The 23,259-nt window shown below is 39.9% G+C and overlaps 1 protein-coding gene and 1 pseudogene across 1 annotated transcript; both read left to right on the top strand.

Annotated features, from left to right (window-relative positions):
* Positions 1 to 5,366: 5,366 nt before the first annotated feature.
* LOC113448862 (olfactory receptor 10Q1-like) lies at positions 5,367 to 6,321 on the top strand (annotated as a pseudogene).
* Positions 6,322 to 9,619: 3,298 nt separating this feature from the next.
* LOC113448861 (olfactory receptor 10Q1-like) lies at positions 9,620 to 16,750 on the top strand. The gene is made up of 2 exons (XM_026719671.2): positions 9,620 to 10,064; positions 15,789 to 16,750. Exons 1-2 carry the CDS (start codon positions 9,620 to 9,622, stop codon positions 16,748 to 16,750), a joined length of 1,407 nt encoding a protein of 468 aa, XP_026575456.2.
* Positions 16,751 to 23,259: the final 6,509 nt, after the last annotated feature.

Here is a 23,259-nt window from a genome sequence, read left to right as displayed (position 1 = left end):
GTTGGTCCAGGACCCTGTAGGATCTAGGACCTGTGACTGACACAACTTGACCTGGTACCCACAAAGGATCCCCTGCATAATTCCTGGTGTACACCAGGTCATGCAGGACAAAGTCTCTGACCAGACTGTCAGACCCTAAAGGGGCGTCTGGGCAGTAGTGGGGATGCAACCTGTCCAGGGTGGTCCTAAGGCGTCTCCCCATCAAGAGTTCGGCAGGGGATTTATTAGTAGTGGTGCATGGCGTCGTATGTTGGCTCAGAAGGTAACGTGACAGTTTAGTGTGCCAGTTTTCCTGGCCAAATCTGGCGAGTGCCTCCTTGGCTGACCTGACTGCCCTCTCAGCCATCCCATTGCTAGCGGGGTGAAAGGGGGCTGTAAGTATGTGTCTGATGCCCAAGTTAGCAACGTACATACTGAACTCACATGACGTGAACTGCGGGCCATTGTCAGACACCAGCGTGTCAGGGAGTCCGTGGGTAGCGAATAAGCGGGTCAGAGCCTTAACTATTTCTTGAGTGGTAGTCAAGGGTAGCAGGGCCAGGTCTATCCATTTGGAGTAGGAGTCCACTACCACCAAGAAGGTCCTGCCATGCACCGGTCCAGCCAGGTCGATGTGCAGGCGAGACCAAGGGGCACTAGCACTCTCCCACTTGGTGGGTGTGGCAGCTGGTGGGGCAGCCCTGGTTTCTTGGCAAGGTTGGCATGAGCTTACCCAGCTGGTGATTTGGGCATCCATGCCGGGCCACCAAACGTAGCTGCGGGCCAGAGCCTTCATCCTTACGATGCCCGGGTGGCCCTCGTGAAGCATTTTCAGGATGGGTACACGAAGAGTGGCTGGAATGACTACCCTTGTACCCCACAACAGACATCCTTGTAGCTTCGATAGTTCCTGCTTACGGGTTTTAAAAGGAGCAAAGTCAACGGTACATTGAGTTTCCGCCACCCCTTCCCACCCAGTCCAGTACCTGGGCAATTATCTTGTCTTTTTTGAGTGTGCAGCAATGTCCTCGGCTGTAACCGGTAATTTAAGTTCATTAACTTCAAAAATGGCGTGAACCGGTGCTGGGTCTTCGACTGGGACTGGTAGGGGGGCAGCGACTAAGGGCATCGGCGTGACTCAAGTTTTTGCCAGGTCGATGCACCAACTTGAATGAGTAAGTGGCCAGGAACAAAGTCCATCTGGTCATTCTAGGTGATAGTACCTGTGGGGTTTGCTTATCCCCTGATAAGAGTCCCAGGAGAGGTTTATGGTCAGTTACAAGTTCAAAATGGTGCCCAAACAAAAATTCGTGAAACTTTTTAACTGCAGCCACCGCAGCCAGGGCCTCTTTATCTATTTGACTGTAGTTCCTTTCTGCCGTAGAGAAGGTCCTAGAGAAGAAGGCAATTGGTGCCTCGGAACCGTTGGGAAGTCTGTGGCTTAGGACAGCCCCAATCCCAAAAGGGGATGCATCAGCCGCTAGGACCAGGGGAAGTCGTTGATCAAATTGAATTAAAACTGCATCCGATGTGAGTAAGGATTTGACTGACTTGAAAGCATGGGCTTCTTTGGGTCCCCAATGCCAGGGGGATTCTTTGTCTAACAGCCTGTGTAAGGGTTCAGCGATAGATGCTTTGTCGGGAAAAATGAAGCGTAAAAGTTTAGTAGCCCCAGAAAAGCTTGGAGCTCCGTCTTGTTAGTTGGTGTGGGCACCTCATGGATGGCCTTTACCTTGGATTCGATTGGGTGGATGCCAGAGGCGTCTATCCTATAACCCAGAAAGTCCACTTGCCTAGTGGCGATGGTGCACTTCTCCCTTTTAAGTTTGAGGCCATGCTGCCTAAACTTCTCTAGAACCGCTCTGACCCTCTGTATGAGCTGAGGTCTGTCAATTGCTGAGACTAAGATGTCATCGAAATAAGGGACAACCCCTGGGAGACCTTGGAGAATCCTTTCCATGAGTGATTGGAATATACCCGGGGCTACACTTACACCGAATTGGAGGCGTTTACACTTGAATGTCCCTCTATGTGTGACTATGGTTTGTAATTCAGCTGTCTGATCATCAACAGGGAACTGTTGGTATGCCTGGGACATATCTAACTTGGCGAAAATGGTGCCGGGTTCGAAGGTGTGTAACAGGTGCTGAATAACAGGGACAGGGTATGCGCTGACCTGCAGGTAACGGTTGAGGGTGGTTTTATAGTCTGCGCAGATTCTTAAACTGCCATCTTTCTTGAGTGGGGTGACTATGGGGGTCTCCCATTTGGCAAAATCAGTTGGTTCTAACACCCCTTGCTTTAGTAATTTATCTAATTCTGCGTCTAACTTGGGACGGATGGCGAAAGGCACCCTGCGCGGCTTAAGGCGCAGAGGAATTGCCTGGGGGTCCACAGAGAAGGAGATGGGGGTGCCAGAATAGCAACCCAGCTCGCTGCTAAACACATCAGAGTAATCTGAAAATAGTGCATCTACGTCAGAAGTTGAGACAGCATGGATCCCAGTTACACTAAGGCCGAGGGAGGGGAACCAATCTAGCCCCAACAGACTGGGAGGGCACCATTAACAACCACTAAAGGCAAATGGCCTTTAAAGGCTTGGAATTGAACTAAAAATTTGCCTTTCCCGAGGACAGGGATGTTCTTGCCCTGGTAGTCCCGCAGTGTCAGGTGGCATCTCTGTAGCTGCTTCTTCGACAGTCTGGGCTGGATCTTCTTTAGGGTTTCCCAGGAGATGATTGAAAGTGCAGATCCCGTGTCTACCTCCATCCTGCAGGGTTTACCTTCTAGGGAAACAGAAATTTTGATTTTATTAGGAGTCTGGGAAGTATGGTTAGCGTGGTAGCAGGTATAGCAGTCCTCCACTTGCCTTTGGGAATTAGAAGGTGGTGGAGGTCTTTGAGGCAAAGTACACCCTGCTTGGCAGACTCTAGCGAGGTGACCCTTCTTTTGGCAGTTCAGACAGATGGCATTCTTAAACCTGCAGGATGCCCTAGAATGGGAGCCTCCGCAGGTTAGGCAAATGGGAGGTTGTTTGGGGGCGAAGTTGTTTCTCTGCCCCGCTCCTACCTGTGAAGACTTCTGTTGCTTTAGGCGGTTAATGTCTGATGAGTCTGTGGGGTCTTCTTCATTGAGCACTTCCTCTGAATGGATGGTGGAACTGCTGGGCTTTAATGGAGTACCTAGAATTTCAGCTGCTGATTGGGCAGAGAGCTCCTCCATGGCTAAAGCTAGGTTCAAGTCCTTTTTTGCTAACAAACGTCTTTGGAGCCTCAGGTCTCTAACCCCACAGACGATCTGGTCCAATAACATGTCTTCTAAGTAGTCTTTGAACCCACACTGCAAGGCAGCTGTCCTCAGAGCTGCCATATACTCGTTGATTGACTCTCCCTCCGCCTGTTTTCTAATTCTGAAGGCGTATCTCCTGGCTATCTGAGATGGTTTTGGCGAGTAGTGGTTGGAGAGGATTTCTTGGAGTTCATCCCACGGTACGCTTCTGATAGTGCGAGGGGCGACTAGTGCTGTAGCGGTGTCAAAAACTGCAGCTCCACAATAGCTGAGGAAGTAGGATTTCTTCCTGTGTTCAGCAGCGTCTGCTAAACTGATGGCATCGAGGAAATAGCTGAAACAATTTTTGTATGAGTCCCACGTTTCCTCGGTTGGTTTGAATGGTGGGAATGCTGGATTAGCATTCATTTTGAAGATGCAGGGTTCGTCCTCTTCAGTCGTATTTCAAAATTCGCGCTCTTAGAAGAGCGCTGACGGTTTGCGCTGACAGGCGGTGACTGTCTCTCTAGGCTACGGAGGCTTTTTGAATTTCACGCTCTTTGTGAGCGCCGGCGGCTGCGGCTACAGCGCCCGTGGCTTCGCTTTCAGTGACTACAGCTCAAAAGCTACGGAGGCTTTTTAAATTTCGCGCTCTTTGTGAGCGTCGGCGGCTGCGGCTTCAGCGCCCGTGGCTTCGCTCTTCAGTGATCACAGCTCTTTTTGGAAAAACACATCTGGCTAGCCTTCGACCATATCCCGCCCTCGTCGCCAGTGTTGTAGAGCGGCGGAAGGAAGAGGCAAGAGCCAGAGTGAACAAGGAACAGGCTTTATTACAGGGAATAAAGGGTTGCCGCATCTGCCTTCTAACTAGCAGGTTAGCTGGCGGCAACGGGCTGGCTCTGCTCGACAGCCGGCTTTTATAGCCGGCTGTCAAACGGAGCCAGCCAATGGGAGCGGCTGGTGCTCCCGCTCAAACAGCGGACCTGGTTGGGGACTCCAACCAGTTCCAAAGACATAACAGTAACAGTAATCAGTACTGCAGCCTGGACAGCTGACTTGCTTAGGAAGGAAAGCCAGTAGCTGCTCTCTCATCTTCCTCACCTTGTTTCCTTGTCACAGGCTCAAAATAGGCAACACCACAACGAGCCAATTCTGGAAGTGAGAAAGGACCTTCCTTGGCAAGACAAACAATATTATATTAAAACTATCAGTAGAACCAAGAGGTCTGACTAGAGCTGAATAACAATAGCACTTAGACCTATATACCACTTCACAGTGCTTTACAGCCCTCTCTAATCAGTTTTACAGAATCAGCCTTTTGCCCCCAACAATCTGGGTCTTCATTTTACCCACCTCGGAAGGATGGAAGGCTGAGTTGAGCCTGGTGAGATTTGAACTGTCAAATTGCAGGCAGCTGGCCACCAGCACAAGTAGCCTGCAGTATTATTGCATTCTAACCACTACACCACCGTAGCTCATCATCGAAACTATAAAGTGCTGCAAAATGAAATAATATTCGGCACAGAAATACCAGCTACTTCACTCATCTCAGACAAAGTTCTGGTATTTTCAGCATTCCCTTCAACTCTGCGACCCTTTGTTTTCTTGGGTCTTAAACCTTCTTACACCAAAGCGGCTGAAAATATACCCCTGTGTCCATGCTCTCTTGAAAGGTAGGGAACTCACACAACTGGACTTAAATCAAAGTCTGGTCTCGCTCATCTGTGGGATTATTGCCTTTTAAGAGGCTCCTTTGCATTCCAAGGTTGCCCATTCATGATAATAGTGAGAACTTGTTTTCTATTGTTTGTATACTTGTTTGTATCTATTGAAAATACAAATTCTGTAAATATTAGCTTTTATATCTATTTGGTCAGTTTGGGATAATTGATATTGTAATGCATCTAACAATCCTGGAGGTGTTGGGATTTGCTTGGGTACAGTCTAAATTAGGAGATGAAGGGGAATAAAAAGTGTAGGATTAATCACTGAGATTTCATGAATGGCAGACCTCAATATCATACAGTCTACGGGATTTTACTTTGAAATGTATGAGACTAGACATTACTGTTTAATTGGCTTTTCTTCTTGCCTTTTTTTTTTTTGCAGTGATAGATGAAATGTATCTGGCAGGATCACTCTGGGATAATCAGTCCATGGCCCATGAGTTCCTCTTCCAGACATTCTCCACTGTTCCCGAGATACGACATCTTATTTTCACTTTCTTTCTTTTGATGTACCTCATATTCTGGGAATATTTCCATCCTTTCAATTGTCTACATTGTCAATTCCTTGCACACCCCCATGTATTTCTTCCTGGCTAGCGTCTCTTTTTTGGAGATCTGTTATATCACTGTAATAGTGCCTTAAATGCTTGCTAGCATTTCTGATTTCCACAGAACAATCCCACTGGTGAACTATGCCATCCTGATGTTCTTTTTTACAACTCTAGGGAACACTGACTGCTTTATGTTGTCTGTCATGGCATATGATTGCTACATAGCCATCTGCCACCCACTTCACTACACCCTCATCAAGACTTAGTGGGTTTGCATATGGCTGGTGATTGGCTCCCTGATCTTTTCCATAATGCTGTGTCTGCAGCTAACCACCTTGGTTTTCAGCTTGCCTTTCTGTGGTAACAAACCCAAGATCAATCATTTATTTTGTGATGTACCACCTGTTCTACAGGTGGCATGTGCCGACACCCATCTCCACCAAACTGCGCTGTTTGGTGTTGTCACCATTCTTTTAACAGTTCCATTTGTTCTAATATGCATCTCCTACATCTATATTGTGGCTGCCATTCTTCCAATTAAGTCCTCATCTGGGAGGCACAAAGCCTTCTCTACCTGCTCTTCCTACCTGACAGTTGTATTCCTACAGTATGGTGTCTGCAGCCTTGTGTATCTACGTCCCTAGTCCAGCACTTCAGAGGATGACGATAAAAATTTGGCTCTAATATATACCTTTGTCACTCCCCTCCTGAACCCCTTGATCTATACCCTGAGGAACAAAGATATCAAGCAGGCTTTAAGGAAGGTCATGAAGAAAATGGTTACATCTCAGTCTTAATTCATCTGTAACATTATTACAGTGGTACCTCAGTACTTGTCATTAATTGGTTCCAGGAGGCATGATGAGTACCAAAAATGATAAGTACCAAACAAATTATTCCCATTAGGAATAATATAAATATATTTAATGAGTTCCCAAACCAAAGACAATGTACATGTTTAAGGCAATATGTAAAAAGATAGATTACTTTACATGAGAAACAAATCTAAAAATTAATACATACTTATATTAAATAAAAACTTCACTTTATCTGTACTGATGAAAAAAGATGCAAAAATACACAAAATGACCACAGAAGCTAAGATAAGACTGCAAGGGGATGTGCACAGAGCAAGAGCTACTGCGTGACTAATGTGTCATCCTTTGTTTTAGCTGGAATGGGTAGCGAGTCACAAGGTAATCAGTTGTGATTACTGATGACATTCAGAGCCCTATTAAAATTGGTTATAGCTGTGAGTAAAGGAGAATTGAAATGGTTGATATAATCAGTTCCTGTAGCTACACATTTATGAGAACAAATTTACTTTTAAAAGGAGAAAACTGCAAAGATTAGCTAAGAATATGATAATTGATGTTGTCTAATCTTTCACGTCTTACCATAGTGCTATGTCTGCAGCTAACTGCCTCAATTTTCAACTTGCCTTTCTGTGGTTACCAACCCAAGATCAATCATTTCCTACGTGATGTACCACCTGTGTTACAGCTGGCATTTGCTGACACACAAATTCACCAAACTGTGCTATATAATGTTGGCATCATGGTTTTAACAATTCCCTTTCTCCTGATATGCATCTTGTATGTCTATATTGTGGCTGCCATTCTCCGGATTAAGGCCTTCTCCACCTGCTCCTCCCACCTAATGGTTGTGATTCTACAGTATGGTGTCTGCAGCCTTGTGTATCTGCATCCCAAGTCCAGCACTTCAGAGGATGACGATAGAAATTTGGCTCTTACATATAACTTTGTCACCCACCTCCTGAACTCCTTGATCTATAACCTGAGGAATAAAGATATCAAGTAGGCTTTAAGAAAGGTCATGAAGAAAATGGTTGCATCTCAGACTTGAATCTGTTGTGTAAAACCAGTTGTGTATTAGCATTATCACAGAAGGAAGTAATCTTGAATCCTTCAGGAAATTGCTGAACATCTTCCAGCATCTCTTAACCCTGGTCATGTTATCTGGGATTCCAAGTTGCATTTTTCACAGTTGTCTATTCCTTATCTGCTTAACTATATGTATTATGGTAGGATTCTATCATTGACCTCAGTCAGCCTGAGATTTTTTAATAATGGACTTCAGGTTATGAGATGATTTTATAGAAGATAACAAAATAAAAGTGTTGAGGTAATTTCCCGTTAGGAGAATGAGCGCATACAGGGAGACATATTTGAGAGTAGTGTTTGAATAATACACATACAGCACACAGATACACTGTACAGTTAATGTAGGTTTTTACTTCCAGAAAGGTTTAAGCAAAGTCCAAAATAAGCAATTCAAAGTCATTCACAAGTTAAATCAGTCAGTTTTCATCCATGGATAATCCAAATATCAAATTCCAGTGTCAAAAACAGTTCAGTATCAGACTTACATTATATCCAGTAATATCAGTCAATTAGAAGAAATGGAGCAATGGCAATACTTTTCAACAGAAGGAAACAGAGATACACTCTCTTCTGAGACTCAGACTAAGACTAAACAACCCAGGTTTCTGGCTCCATCTTATGGCTGTTTGAGAAACCACACCCAATTGCATGCTCTTGCATTCCCTTAAAGATATAGTACTAAAATGTTTATCCTGGTTTATATATTTCTAACCCAAATACCTGTTAGGTGACTTATATTCCTAACAAAAAGCCTTATTCCAGCAATCTGCAATAAGGACAGCAGAAGCACATCAATTGTTGCCCTGACATTGTTCCATCTCAAGCCAGCAGCAGAATGAAGTTTTTATACTTGGGTCATTCCATGTCAAGTGATTTCAGAAAAGTGCCCTGCTTAGCCATCACGGATTTCAATGAAATTTTGTATGACCATGCACACATGTCCCCAATTAACATTGGTAAAGTGTTACATTTGCCAATGCAATTCTTGCAGAGATATAGTCATTTGACCCCATACTGCAGCCTTCTACAGCATGACTCTGAGGTTTCAGCAACTTTGAGACATAATATCTCTGGCAATACTTTGTTGAGAGAAACAAAAGTTGGCCATCTTGTACAACTTTTTGTACTGTATTAAACACAATAATAAAAACATTCTCATGAGTGATCTCCATCTACATAATTTCAAGCAAAGTTGGCTGAAAATATTGCAGCTCAATAAAAGGTTGAAGTTTGGTTTGTTATATCTCTGGAAGGAAAGGTATGATACATGTGAAACTTTGCGCATAATAACTTAGCAACACAAGATTTTTTAATATAAAATTTCATTCTCCTACTGCTTTCCAATAGTTTACAAATTGAGTATAAAGATGACATTTTTTGTAAAAATGCCCCAAATAGGGTATTTTCAGCCCGCTTTTACAAAAAAAGGCCTTCTGGAAACTCTGTTAAATCATTCTCATTAGAAAGAGCATGTTTCAAACCCCCTAAAAAAGTGTTTTTTCATCGCTGACGTATAAAGCCCTAAAAATAGGGACAAAGTTGAGGATGTTGCTCTGGCAACGTCACGTACGTCAACATATGTTCTTTTATATTATGCCGTTGTAATTTCATTTATGCTGGAGTTTAAAGTGTGTAATTCATTTCTTGCATGTTTAATGAATCTGTTAGTTTACTAGCGGTGCTTCTACACTAATGATAGCGGTTAAATGTGCTGTAAGTACTTTAGTGACACCACACGTTAGGATGTTGCAGCTATAGGATTCTGAACTGTACAGGGGTAATTGTCATATGACTGTCATAACATTAGAACCTTATATAACTTCTGTGTTTCAGATTTTGCAGTAATACACTTTATATTATTGCAAATTTCCATAATATACGAAATGGATGTCAATGAGTCAACTGGCAATCCTAGTTTGCCCAAATGCATTGTTGGAGAAAAATTGTCATCAATATGGTTCATTTTATTCTAATGAAATTGGGGTGCATTACGTGGGACAATTTGTCTGCCGAAGAAAAAATAATCATTATTTGGTAATCGGTGGTTGAGCTCGCAGACGATGACCAAATCTGCTTGCATCCCAAAGTGATGTATCTGAAAAAGTATGACATGAAGCAAAAGTCATGCTGCAACCTATTAGACAAACACAGTCACGTAGCTAAACATGGGCTGTTGAAAGTCGATCTAGCCATGTCCAATGATTTAACAAAAGTGGCAGAAACAAATGTGAAGCCGTGTCAAAAGATTTGTTCCAAGTGTAAAGCCAAATACATTTCCATAGTTCAAAGCACAGCAGTCTCTTCGTCGTTGGATAATTATGAAATGGACATTTTGGACACTGTTAATCGAAGTTTGACTGATTTAGGGACTTCTCTGTTAAAAATTCAGAAGTTGAGCAGTAAGGATAAAACTGGCTATGTGAAACAAAAAATTGAACACGTGCAGAAAGTGGTAGCAGACAAAATAACGTTAGTCACTGGAGTAGCAGCTGAAGATATTGGGCAAATTAGTGAATCTCCTGCTAAGGAATGCCAGTCATGCCAGGATTATGCTGACCTAATCAAAGATATGAAAATTAAAATTAAAATATCTGATAGATTGATAAAAGTTCAATTATTGACTTTGGCCCCAAAGAGTTGGTCGATACTGGTGACAGCAAAAAAGTTTGGTGTTTCAGAATGTTTGGTTAAAACAGCAAGAAAAATAAAGAGAGATGCCAGCCAGGGGTGGGATTTGACAATTTGCTGAACGAGCCATAACATTAGCAACAGGTTTACCCAAACCCGAGTGAACCCAGAGCAGCCCACCTTTGGCAGAGATGCTTCCTAACACCCAGGGATTGAGCTTTTTTATTTATACAGAGCCCACAGATTATTTATTTATTTATTTGATTTGTCAATCGCTTACAAGATAATAGGTATAAGTATATACATAGTTATGAATACATGAAATGGGTACATATAAGAAAAATAAAAGAAACAATAGGACAGGATGGTAGGCACGTTGGTGTGCTTATGCATGTCCCCTACAGACCTCTTAGGAAAGGGGTGAGGTCAATAGTAGACAGTCTAAGGTTAAAGTTTTTGGGGTTTGGGGAAGAAACCCTGTGGTTTCTTCCCCAAAAGTCAAGTAGAGTATTTCAGACGTTGACCACTCTCTTGCTGAAGTCGTATTTCCTGCAATCAAGTTTGGTGCGATTAACCTTGAGTTTGTATCTATTGTGTGCTCTTGTGCTGTTATAGTTGAAGCTGAAGTATTCATTGACATGTAGGACATTGCAATTGTATGATTTTATATACTATACTTAGATCAGACTGAAGGTGACGTAGTTCTAGGTTTTCTAGGTCTAGCATTTTGAGTCTGGTGGCACAAGGTATTCTGCAATGAGTAGAGGAGTGGAGAACTCTTCTTGTGAAATATTTCTGGACTTCTTCAACTGTGCTAATATCAGATACGTAATGTGGGTTCCAGACTGATGAGCTGTATTTGAGTATTAGTCTAGCAAATGTTTTGTATGCTCTAGTTAGTAGTGTGATATTGCCAGAGAAAAAGCTACGTAGGATTAGGTTAACAACTCTTAATGCCTTTTTGACTATGTAGTTACAGTGGGTTCTAACACTTAGATCATTAGAGATGAGTATTCCAAGGTCCTTTACAGAGCTTGGATCATCAACAAGGTCTTGACTATTCAGCTTGTATTTTCTTTTCTGATTTTTTTTGCCAATATGTAAGACAGAACATTTATTTGTTGAGATTTGAAGTTGCCATTTGTTTGACCATTCTAATACATAGTCAAGATCTTTTTGAAGGGTAGCAGTATTGCCTGTGGTATTGAACAGCTTTACATCATCAGTGAAGAGATGCTGTATTTTAACTTTAAGAATGGAAATTAGTATCTTCAAGTCAGTTTCGATTCCTGGCAAATACCTGGACAAGTTCCTGCAGTTTCTTTGACAAAGTTTTCAAAAATGGTTTGCTATTGCCTGCTTCGTAGGGCTGAGAGAGATGGACTGGCACAGAGTTGCTCATGCTTTATATCTAATGCAGGATTAGAACTCACAGTCTCCAGGCTTTTACATGATGCCCTAACCATTATAACAAATTGGATCTTTAACTATGGTTTGTTGAATAAATTATCATTGTCAAATTTGCATATCATGTTTGAACACAAACTATAATTCATAGATTAAATACTTGGACCCAAAAAACAATGCCACCTGACACCAAATAGCCGTGTGGCATCTTTGTTCAATGTGTTTTCCTAGTCACATTGACAAGTGTGGAAAGGGCAAGTGCAATTCTTTAAACCAAAGTATTTAAAAATAGAAACTAGAAAGCATGGTTGCCTGAAGCATAGTGACAGTAGAAAATACTTTACTATGAAAGCATAGTAAAGCAGTAGAAAATGCAGAATGTTTGGAAGAGAATAGAACAAACATAACAGAATATACCTTTTTCCTTTAATAGAGATTGAAGCTATTTATATACACATTGAATAGCCACATGCATTTTCAATGCATCTGAAATGTGGCAATATGAGAGTAGTTCCTGGCTATTACTTAATACGAGGAGGAGGAGGAGAGAAGAGCATCCCAATCACCTGATTGTTCAGAAATGATATGAGTGATTGATGAAGTTGATAGCATCTTCTTGATAATGCTTGGCAAAGTTAATTTTGACCATATTGCATTAGCTTCTAGAGCCTTTAAGGTTTTTGAAAGTGTTAGGTGGATCCTGCTAGCTGACTTGGCCACAGTTTGCCCAAAACTTTCTACACCGAATGCTGAAATGAATTTATTGAAGCTTTTGGCCTCTGAAGTTTTTAATTACTTTTTAAGAACTTTATGACACTGGGATTCCTAAGGAGAATTGTTTTTGTTTTTAAATAATAAATACTTGACGTATCTCCTGAGTATAATACCTTGCAAAGAAGATAAGGACTACCCTGATTGGCTGGAAAAACAATAGCTGAGTTAGTGGCTACTTTTGCTTCCATTCTGTATTGATTCAGTGAATTGAGAGGAGCCTGTCTATATTCAATCTAATAAGTAAACTGGATTCATCCCAGAAAAGAACTCACAGACAATCCATCTAGAAAGCTCACCAACCTGCTCATAGACATTTGATAAAATTTCAATCCCCTTTCATCTTTTGAGACAGAAAACATCACCAAGAAGAAGAGAGCCCCACTTTTGTTTTGTAGTCCTGGATCAAAGGCATTTTACTAAAGTAAGAGTGCTTTGGTGAGCTTAGCTAGATCCTTTGCCTGCTTCTTTTTTGAGTGGGTGAATTGACTGGACTCTGTTTGGCACTCTTCTGGATTTCAGCCAGATATTTTATTTTATTTGTTTGTCAAACATGTACAAGATAATAAGTATGAACATAAACAGGAACAAAGGAGGTAAATGGGGACAGTAAGACAGGGACGGTAGGCACGCTAGTGCACTTATACATGCTCCCTTTTTTTTCAAGCTTTATCTAGAAATGTGTGTGTGTGTGTGTGTGCGTGTGTGTGTGCGTGTAGGGGTTTCTTTTGCTTCATTTTCATTCCCTTTTTATTCCTTCTCCTGCATTGGGTTTGCAGTGGGCAGTGAGCAAAAATCGGAAGATTTTTACAGGTGAAAGTTGATTCAATGTTTTTCTTCCCCAAATCAGGATTGATTCTGCTGATATTCAGAACACTCTTCACAATTATGGTCTTGGACTGTAGAATAGAAATGAAAATGTACCAATTCAAGACCATAGTTGGGGTTATTGAAGACATTCGGGGCTCTGTTAAAATAAGTTATAGCAGTGAGAAAGGGAGAATTTGCATGGATGATATAATCAGTTTCTGTAGCTATTTGTTTATGAGAGCAGAGTGATTTAGGAATATATGTGGGATAACTTACAGACTGTATTTGCCTAGAAACAATACTGTTTTTACATCAAATAATTTATCTTTAAAAGGAGAAAGCTGCAAAGATTAACTTAGAATATGACAATGGATGCTGTCTTTCAGAGTGATAGGAGTAGAAACTGTTTTAATTCAGGAATTACTCTCTTTTCAGTAAATGCAATGCTATACTTTTCCTCGTAGATTTTTTTTCAGCTTTGCATACTGTTCATTTAGCCATTTTTTCTTCCATTAGACTTTTCATTTTTCCCTGAAACTTGAACCATAGAAACCAACAATAAAGCTATCATTTTTTAAAAAAACAATAGTTAAAATTTTAGATCTCAGCACTTAAAACTATTTTTAATTGAAACACAAAAATTGGCAACTGTTGAAAGTTTTAAAACTATAATATCTATAAATTCCCGAAAACTGTATTGTACGCATAAGCTAGGTCTGTATTCTATAATCACGCTTTTTGCTTTGGGCATGAATGAACCTATCTGGTTTGGGAAGCTAAGCAGGGTTAAGACTGATTAGTATTTTAATGGGATTCCACTAATCAGAATCAAGGCTCAACTAAAAAGTTATAAACATCCAGAAGACAGTGGCAAACCACTTTTACTCCCTTGCTGAGAAACTGACCTGAATATCTCCATGAAATTACCTAGACCTGAGCCCCACTCAAAGGATACATTATTTTTGTGCTGTATGGGCACTGCTAAATCTGAAGGCAGCCTTAAAGTTTATTCAAAGAATAGCAGATAAATAGCAGATAAAGTAAATCCATTTAACAACAGAGATAGACAAACCATAGTAGTGGTTTTCATATTCATATTCATGTTCTAACCTTAAAGTTTTGTAAGAAAAGTAACTCTCTCTATTCAGTGAAACTGTCTTTCAAAAAGAGTGGATCAAACTCTGGCCTTAAGGGCAATCCATTCCATCATACATTCCCCAGCAATTCCCTTCTCCCCCTAAAACCAGCTGTCTTTAGATAATGATTTAATTCATGGATGTTGCTGGTTCCAGAAGAATGCTATTTGCACTTGGCATTCTGGGCCTTTCCCACACTCCAAATATTTGTGCAGAGGGTTGCCTTCTCAACTTCCCCACTTTGTTTCCTTGCTCACAGTGGGCAATGCTGCAATGGATGAAAGCTGGAAGGAGAAAGCATTTGGGTGGGGGGTGGCGGGGGAGAAGGCAATCAAGTATTATATTAAGAACATCAGTAGGACCTGGTTCTTCGATGGAAGTAAGTCTTACGAGAACTGAATCACTAGGACATCAGTCTGGAACCCACATTACGTATCTGATATTAGCACAATTGAGAAAGTCTAGAAATATTTCACAAGAAGAGTTCTCCACTCCTCTACTCATTGTAGAATACCTTATGCCACCAGACTTGAAATTCTAAAACTAGAAAACCTTGAATTACGCCGTCTTCGGTCTGATTTAAGTATGGTATATAAAATCATACATTGCAATGTCCTACCTGTCAATGAATACTTCAGCTTCAACTATAACAACACAAGAGCACACAATAGATACAAACTCAAGGTTAACCGCACCAAACTTGATTGCAGGAAATACGACTTCAGCAACAGAGTGGTCAATGTCTGGAATACTCTACCCAACTCTGTAGTTTCTTCCCCAAACCCCAAAAACTTTAACCTTAGACTGTCTACTATTGACCTCACCCCTTTCCTAAGAGGTCTCTAGGGGGCGTGCATAAGCGCACCAACGTGCCTACCATCCCTTTCCTATTGTTTCTTTTATTTTTATTTTATTTTTCTTATATGTACCCATTTCGTGTATTCATAACTATGTATACACTTATACTTATTATCTTGTAAACAATTGACAAATCAAATAAATAAAATAAAGTGCTGTGAAAAAGAATGCTATACAGGTACAGGAATGCCAGCTGTTTTATTAAATGATCTCAATCAAAGTTGTGTTATTTTCAGCCTATACTTCAACTCTTCCACCCCTTGTTTTCATAGGTCTTAACCTCCTTACATCAGAGCAGCTGAAAATATATTCCTCTCCATGTTTTATTGGGAGATGGGAAACTGGCACAACTGAATTTAAATCAATCCTCTGTGGGACCTGGACTCATTGCCTGCCTTTTAATGTGGTCCCTTGCTTTCAAAGGTTGCCCTATCCAGATATAGTAGGGAGATGCTTGTATCCTATTGATGACACAAATTCCGTAAATATCAGCTTTTGTATCTCCCTGGTCAGTTTTGGACAATTGATATCGTAATACACTTAAAATAATATCCTGAAGTGGAAGTGTTAGAATTTGCTTGGGTAGAGCCTAGTTGTGGGATGAAGGGAAATGAAAAAAAAATCTAGGATTAACCATTAAGGTTTCAATGTATCAGACCTCAATATCATACAGTCCACAGGTTTTTGACTCTGAAACTTATGGAAATATACTGTACATAATTATTTAATTGTTTTTTTTCTTTTTGATAGTGATAGAAGAGATGTATCTGACAATTACAAACTGGGATAATGCCTATGAGTTCCTCTTTCAGACATTCTCCACTGTTCCCGAGATACAATATCTCATCTTCCCATTCTTTCTTTTGCTCTATCTCATAATTCTTTCTGGTAATATTTCCATCCTTTCAATTATCTATATTGTTAATTCCTTGCACACCCTCATGAATTTCTTCCTGGCCAGCCTCTCTTTTCTGGAAATTTGTTATACCACTATGGTAGTACCTCCAATGCTTGCTAGCATTTCTGATTTCCACAGAAAAATCCCATTGGTGAACTGTGCCCTCCAGATGTTCTTCTTTACATCACTAGGAAGCATTGACTGTTTTATGTTAGCTGTCATGGCGTATGATCGCTACGTAGCCATCTGCCACCCACTTTGCTACACCCTCATCATGACCTGGCGGGTACGCATATGGCTGGTGATTGGCTCCCTGATCCTTGCCATAGTGCTGTGTCTACAGCGAATAGTCTTGATTTTCAACTTGACTTTCTGTGGTTACCAACCCAAGATCAATCATTTCCTATGTGATGTACCACCTGTGTTACAGCTGGCATTTGCTGACACACAAATTCACCAAACTGTGCTATATAATGTTGGCATCATGGTTTTAACAATTCCCTTTCTTCTGATATGCATCTCGTATGTCTATATTATGGCTGCCATTTTCCAGATTAAGTCCACTTTGGGGAGGCATCAGCCCTTCTCCACCTGCTCCTCCCACCTAACGGTTGTGATTCTACAGTATGGTGTCTGCAGCCTTGTGTATCTGCATCCCAAGTCCAGCACTTCAGAGGATGACGATAGAAATTTGGCTCTTACATATAACTTTGTCACTACCCTCCTGAACTCCTTGATCTATACCCTGAGGAACAAAGATATCAAGCAGGCTTTAAGAAAGGTCATGAAGAAAATGGTTACATCTCAGACTTGAGTCTCAATTCGTCTAACATTATTACAACCTCAAAACCAGTTGTGGATTAGCATTGTCACAAAAGGAAGTAATCTTGAATCCTTCAGGAAATTGCTGAACATCTCGCAGCATCTCTTAATATTGTCCATGTTATCTGGGGTTTTGGGATGTATTTTTGTCTCTATTTTTTATATTATTTTGTCTCTATTTATTAATCAATTACAGTATGGTCTGGAATGGATATCTAATAGATCTGTGTCAGCCTGAGATCTTTTCATAATGGACATCAGATTGAGGAATGATCTTGCAGAAGATATCAAAACAAAAGCCTTATTCCAATATTCTTTGGGACAGTCTTGACCCCATGTGTAGTTAACAGAAATGAATTTTGATATCTGTAGCCAAGTGCAGTATTTATTATTGTTCTTAATATTAATATTATTAACCAAATTTAATAATTAACATATTATTGCTCAAAGCATAGGCAAATTAGGCAGTCACATAAACTACCAGGTTAAAGAAGGTATTAAATTACAAGAAAAATCTCCAACGGAAGAGAATATATTTACCTCAGGGTTGAACTGTGGAGTTTACATTACAGACCATTCAAAAGAGCAAAAAAACCCTAGGGAGGAAATGAAACTACAATAGTCCACATTCAGATAAGCAGAGATCAGCACCAGATAAATAATCAGGCAGAAAACAATAATCTCATCAAGGAATATGAAAAATGTTGAAAAAAATTGTCCTATCACCCATATTTATTTATTCAAATTTATCATAGACTATTGGCAGTGTACAAAATTGAAAAATCCATAAAAACAGATAAAATGTAAAACCACACAGACAGCCCATATTTATAAAGAGCAAAGAACAAACGCATATTTCTTGGTAGGCCTTCTCAGAATGAGGGCCCTGAAAGTACTATATACTTTCAGAAATGAGTACAAATTTTATTAAAAGAAAGACTTCCTTGATCAAGCATACTCTTCAGAGTCCAATTTGTCATTTTTTTCTTCTCTTGCAAATAAAGAATAATGTTTAAGACCCACAATTACCCAATTATAGCTGTACTTAATTATAGCTGTGAAAGATGTATAAATTCCTCACAAAATAGAATCTACATTGAGTTTAAGACCTGGTTATATGTGAAGAACATAATTAGTAAAGATGCACCTGGTACAGATATAACCATTTTTGTAATAATCTAACTAGTATACAACCACCCTGAGAAGTGTCTGTAAATATTCCATGGAGGTATATGAGCTGGGCCATATATCATAAATCATCTAGATTAAACAACTGCACCTTAGGGATTCCACAAAGAACAAGACAGAAAAATCTGGCTGATGTGTCCAGAGATTGATAGCTCTTCAGAGGCAGGTGAACACACATATTCTCAAGAGATCCACTTTCTTCAGCAAGGGACAAGACTTGGCTGTTTTAACCTATCTATGAAGCTCTTTTTCGAGGAAAATTTCCATACCTCTTTTTCCTGATCAAACCTATGACTCTACAATCTTCTCATCTTGGCAGTTCCAATACAAACAGAAATCAGGACAAGAATAGCTGCCACTTATCATCCTTGGTAAGTTGCTCATTTTGCACCATTCCCTATTCTGTTTTCTAATTTTTATTTATTTGCTTATTTATTAAATTTGCCACCCATCTTGTTGTCTGAGGTGACTCTAATGTCTTAAGTTCAATGTCATCATCATCTGCAAGACGGCCTGAGAAATGAGAATACAAACAAGGGTGAAAGTTACCCTTCTATTCACCTGTGGTAGATTTTAATGTACATCCAGTACCTTTGAAGCAAACATAACTATTAATACGTATTTGCAAATGATTTGTCAGGATGAATTAGTTTTCCCATTTTCCAAGTGCCAGTCAGTACATTATGATCTGTAGAGATTCTCAGTCATCCAGGTAATGGCTGTCCCAAAGGTGCTTTTCCAGGAGATAACTGGATTTTCTTGTTTTTCTTTTTTGAAGATGTTTCGCTTCTCAACCAAGAAGCTTCTTCAGCTCTGACAGGATAGTGGGGAATGGAAGGATTTATATTCCTTGGAGACAGCTAGACGTTTGCATCCTTTTAGAGGGTCATTGAAGCACTTGGAGGTTTATCTGTGTCCTCAGCGTCACCTGAGTAGTTCATCTCAATTATAGACTTTTAGCTATAGAATTTGGGATGTACACCCCTTTGAATGGTGTGAGAGTAGGAATGGATTTCCAGAGAAGAAATTGCAGACTACGGGAACCAGGAACACAACTCAGATGACCCTGAGGACACAAATAAACTTCCAAGTGTTTCAACCACCCTCTAAAAGGATGCAAATGTCCAGCTGTCTGCAAGGAATATAAATCCTTCCATTTCCCACTATCCTGTCAGAGCTGAAGAAGCTTCTTGGGTTAGAATGTCATTGCCCAGATCACTGGTTGCCCTCTGCCCTCTTTGGAAGAGCTTTATAGCTCCCACTGCCTTAAGAAAGTTCAAAACATTCTTAGATCCCTCTCATCCTGGGCACCCTTTTTTAAAACTACCATCTGGCAGATGGCACAGAATAATAAAAATAAGCACAAATAGGCTGAAAAACAGCTTCTATCCCAGGGCAGTAGCTCTTTTGAATTCTGCTGTATAGTGCAGTGTTGGTGTGGTGTCGGGAGTTTTCGGTTCAATGTGTGGATTGTTTGTGTTTATTTTCATGGTCATGATGTGCACTGAAGATGGTGTTTGATTTTGTTGTACAAGGTGCAATGACAATAAAGTAAACTAACTAACTAGAAGCAAAACATCTTCAAAAAAGAAAAACAAGAAAGTCCAGTTACCTCCTGAAAAAGCACCTTTGGGAGTATATTATGATCTTAAATAGAAATCACAGATTCATTGTCACCACCACAATTCTATTGAACGACAGGTGCCCATATTGTGAAAACATACAATGACATTATTTTCCTAGGATACAGAGAGGAAGTAATGTTTTTTTAAAATCACTGTCTAGCAAAAAAGCATGCTTTGTTAACTCTTGCACAAATGACTTCCTACAAACATGTGACAAACAAGTAACTAGAATACAGCATTAACAGCAATTTCTTTTTAAAAAAAAATCAGCTTTGAGGAAAAAGAATGGAGAACCGAGAATCATAAAGGGTGGTGACTTATCTGAGATACTGGAAAGACTATCCTTGTACTATATATAAAGTCCTTCATGAGTGGCCCTACTCAACAATGGCAACTGCAATCTAGGAGAAGTCTTCTTCTTCCACTGATGTGCTGCATTTTTTTTAATGGTCTCCAGATGAATAGTAGAACTTGCAAAACCAAATAAAATACTTTCTAAATACGTTTTCAGAGAGTTTAAAATGTCAGCTGAATTATTGTTATTCTGCTGTTCTTGCTCTATATTCTGCTTCTGCTTTTCGCTTCTTGTTACTGAAACCAATATTGAGTTTTGTGGGAATTTAAATTAATGCATTTCTTGTGGTATGAGGTTTCTATGGCCTAGAGCAAAGAAAGCTTTATGGATCTAATTTTTTTGACCTGCTATTTTGATCCAAACTTGTTCCTCCCTTGTGGTTCTTCTGTACTTACAGAATTCCCCACCAAATTATTTTCCATAATTGCACAAAGGAGGAAAAGACAAATTTTTGAGGAGATTACAGGTTACACTTCTACCATTTACATCTTTTTCATTACATTCATTCTGCATAATTTGGTTGAGATAGAACCTAAGCTTTTAAGTTGTGATTCTAGATAAATGGGGAAAAACAGAGACGAATTTTTATGAATTCAGGAGTAGAAATTTCCTGACTTGCACATCCCTTTGAAAAGAATTTTCATTACCTGGTTTTGTACGTCTGTTTCAAGCAGGAATGGGGGTTATGCTTATATTTACTGCCAGCTGCTATTTATGCCTTAATGGGACATCTAATTAAAACTAAGAGGTCAGGTCACCACTTTGTTCCAAAGAAGTATTTGCTTGATGGTTGACAATATATGACAGGTGCTGAAGTACTGATAACTTTACCAGCTTGTGAAGATTTTTCCAAATCAACTATACGTGAAGATAAAGCAGTGGAGCATTATGACGGTCCTTTAGCTTCCAATTAAATGAGCAAATGAGGTGAAACAGTGAAAAAGTAATGAATTACTGATAATGGAATCCTATATTCCAACTTGTGCAGGATGACCATGTAATTAACAAAAAGAACAGGCAAGCTGAAGTGAGTTTTAGCTCTGTATATTAGCCTGTTATTTAGTAAGCAGCCGTTTCCCTTTACCCGTTGACCTCCAAATTGTTGGGTTTTAATTTCTATAGCCTCCTTGCACCATGCTAGTTTGATCTCCAACACATTTGGAGGGCAATAGATGGGGGGGAAACTGCTCCAGTATAATGTTAGAAGCAACATAAAAGAACATTAAGACATTTTCCATGAGCTAACAAGTCTTCACTTCTTCAGGTCTTCATAGTTTCAGCTGTGAACTTATCCCAACTTCATGGGAAATGCTAGAGTTCCTGAATATTCCTCCTTGCATTTAAGATCTATTGCTAGCTGTGGTGGTGAAAATATGCCTCAGTTTTACAACCAATTGTTTTTTCCAGTAACTGAACACATAGGCAAATTATTGCTGCCTAATACCATCCAGCCATTACTGAAGCAATATAAAGTCTGTCTATATTGCAGTTATTTTGGGATAATGATGGCTGTAGAAGATACTACAATGTACAAGTGGATACACAACATAGCTCTGTGTGGTTGCTAGGGAGAAAGGAAGAAAATACATTTAAAACAATGCCTACAATCAATCACCAGGAACAGAATTTTGAAGGTTGTCAGGGAAGTAGGCTTGAGTTGCAGGGAATAGAGATGGTCCTGAAAAAAGCAAATAATTGTGCGTTCCTATTCAGCAAGCAAGAAATTGCTAGCATTCCCTCCTGCCATCCACAAGACAGTGTCTTTAAAAAAAATTAGCAGCAACTTGGTCCTTTGGATCAGAGATATCCCTCCCACAGAATAGAAAACGAAATGGAAATCTTGACAATTTCTTCCCAGCACTCACTCCCTGCCCAGACTAGTGTGCCTGGGAGTTGGGGAATTGCAAGAAGCCACATAGAATCGGATCAGAATCATTACACCTGTGTTTTAAAGTGGAATTGCAGAATGGTGTTCATTTGCCTGGCCCTAGTCAAAAATCAGAATGGAGCGGTTGCAGTAAAGGACCTCTAAATAGAATGCTATATCAAGTCAGGTTCTGAAACTAGGGTGTGTCAAGAGTTCCTCGGAATTACCAAACTTCACCCATGAAAATGGAAATAACCATTTTTTGGGCTATTTCAAGTACATCAGAGCTGATTCAGAAATAGGTTTGCCCAGCTGCTAAACACAAATGATTGTGTAAAAGCACAAAACTCTAGAACCAATTTTGAAATAGTACTAAGAATGCAAGCCATATTCAACTTCCCCTACTTCTAAGCCTCCATAGCTTGATTCAGTCCTTTCTATGTTTAGATAAAAAAAACAAAAACATCCCATTCCCCTTTTGACATGTGAACTTTTCAAACTGAAAAATCAAAATCAAAAAGACATTAGTTTTATCACAATCTATGTGATAGATTGCTCTGTTTTATTGTCATAACATCTCAAACATATCTTAGTCCTGTAAATTATTTAATACAGCATTTCTCATGGGATCATGATTTTTTTTTAAATTAAATTTGCACCTCTAGAGGTCTGTGGCAGGAGGTGACATTTTTTTCAGTTGAAAAATCTGTTTCTCAAAATCCATCCCACTTGCCTTCTTTCAAAAGTTCAAAAAGCAGATACTCAAAAATTACAAGACTACACTGTTACGCTGTGATTCTGTATTGCTTAGTCTTTGGATTATGAATATTTATTCATGCTATTGCATGAACTGCAATAGCAGCAGTTAAGGATTTCAGTAAACATAACAGATACAGAATCATAAGATGACCATGTATAGGTGTGTTAATTAAACTTCCCAAACAGAAGGATATATTTGCACCATACACATAAAAAGTGGTAATTCAAGAATATGAACAGCATTATTTTAGACTGGCGTAAATTTCTATAGTTTGGGAGCCTTCCTGCATATTTTCCCACCTTCATTAAGTGTAAGGACTAGTAATGTGATCCTCCAGAGCAGGGGTATCAAATTCATGTCGTCACAGCGGTGTCACGTGTTATATCGGGACTTTCCCCTCTTCGCTAAACCTGCCGTGGACGTGGCCAGCACATGACGCATCCAGCCTACAAGCCGTGAGTTGTACAGCTCTGCTCCAAAGACTGTGGTATTCTAATTCTCTCCAACACATCATTTTCCTACCCAATGAGGAGGATTCATAGAAACTTCAGCCCAACATTAGAGAACAACGCATTGACCATTACCCTTTTGTCATATCAAAGCCTCTGTTTATTTCAAGTAAAATGTGCCTTTTATATACTGACTTGATCATGGATTTTCTTATTTTCTATTTGGATTACTTTTAGGATAGGAGCAATCATTCTGG

The sequence above is a fragment of the Pseudonaja textilis genome, chromosome 1, assembly GCF_049901715.1.
Source record: "Pseudonaja textilis isolate UNSWEBS1 chromosome 1, rPseTex1.2, whole genome shotgun sequence".
Classification (NCBI taxonomy): Eukaryota; Metazoa; Chordata; class Lepidosauria; order Squamata; family Elapidae; genus Pseudonaja; species Pseudonaja textilis.
Note: the sequence above shows the minus strand (reverse complement) of the source record. Positions and strands in the feature narration are given on the sequence as shown.

What these genes read in the sequence shown, in the direction of transcription:
- LOC113448861 (XM_026719671.2), top strand. Translation starts at nt 9,620, where the DNA reads ATGTCCAATGATTTAACAAAAGTGGCAGAAACAAATGTGAAGCCGTGT. An exon ending in ATTGACTTTGGCCCCAAAGA is followed by an intron (nt 10,065 to 15,788) that starts GTTGGTCGATAC and finishes TCTTTTTGATAG; the next exon opens with TGATAGAAGAGATGTATCTG.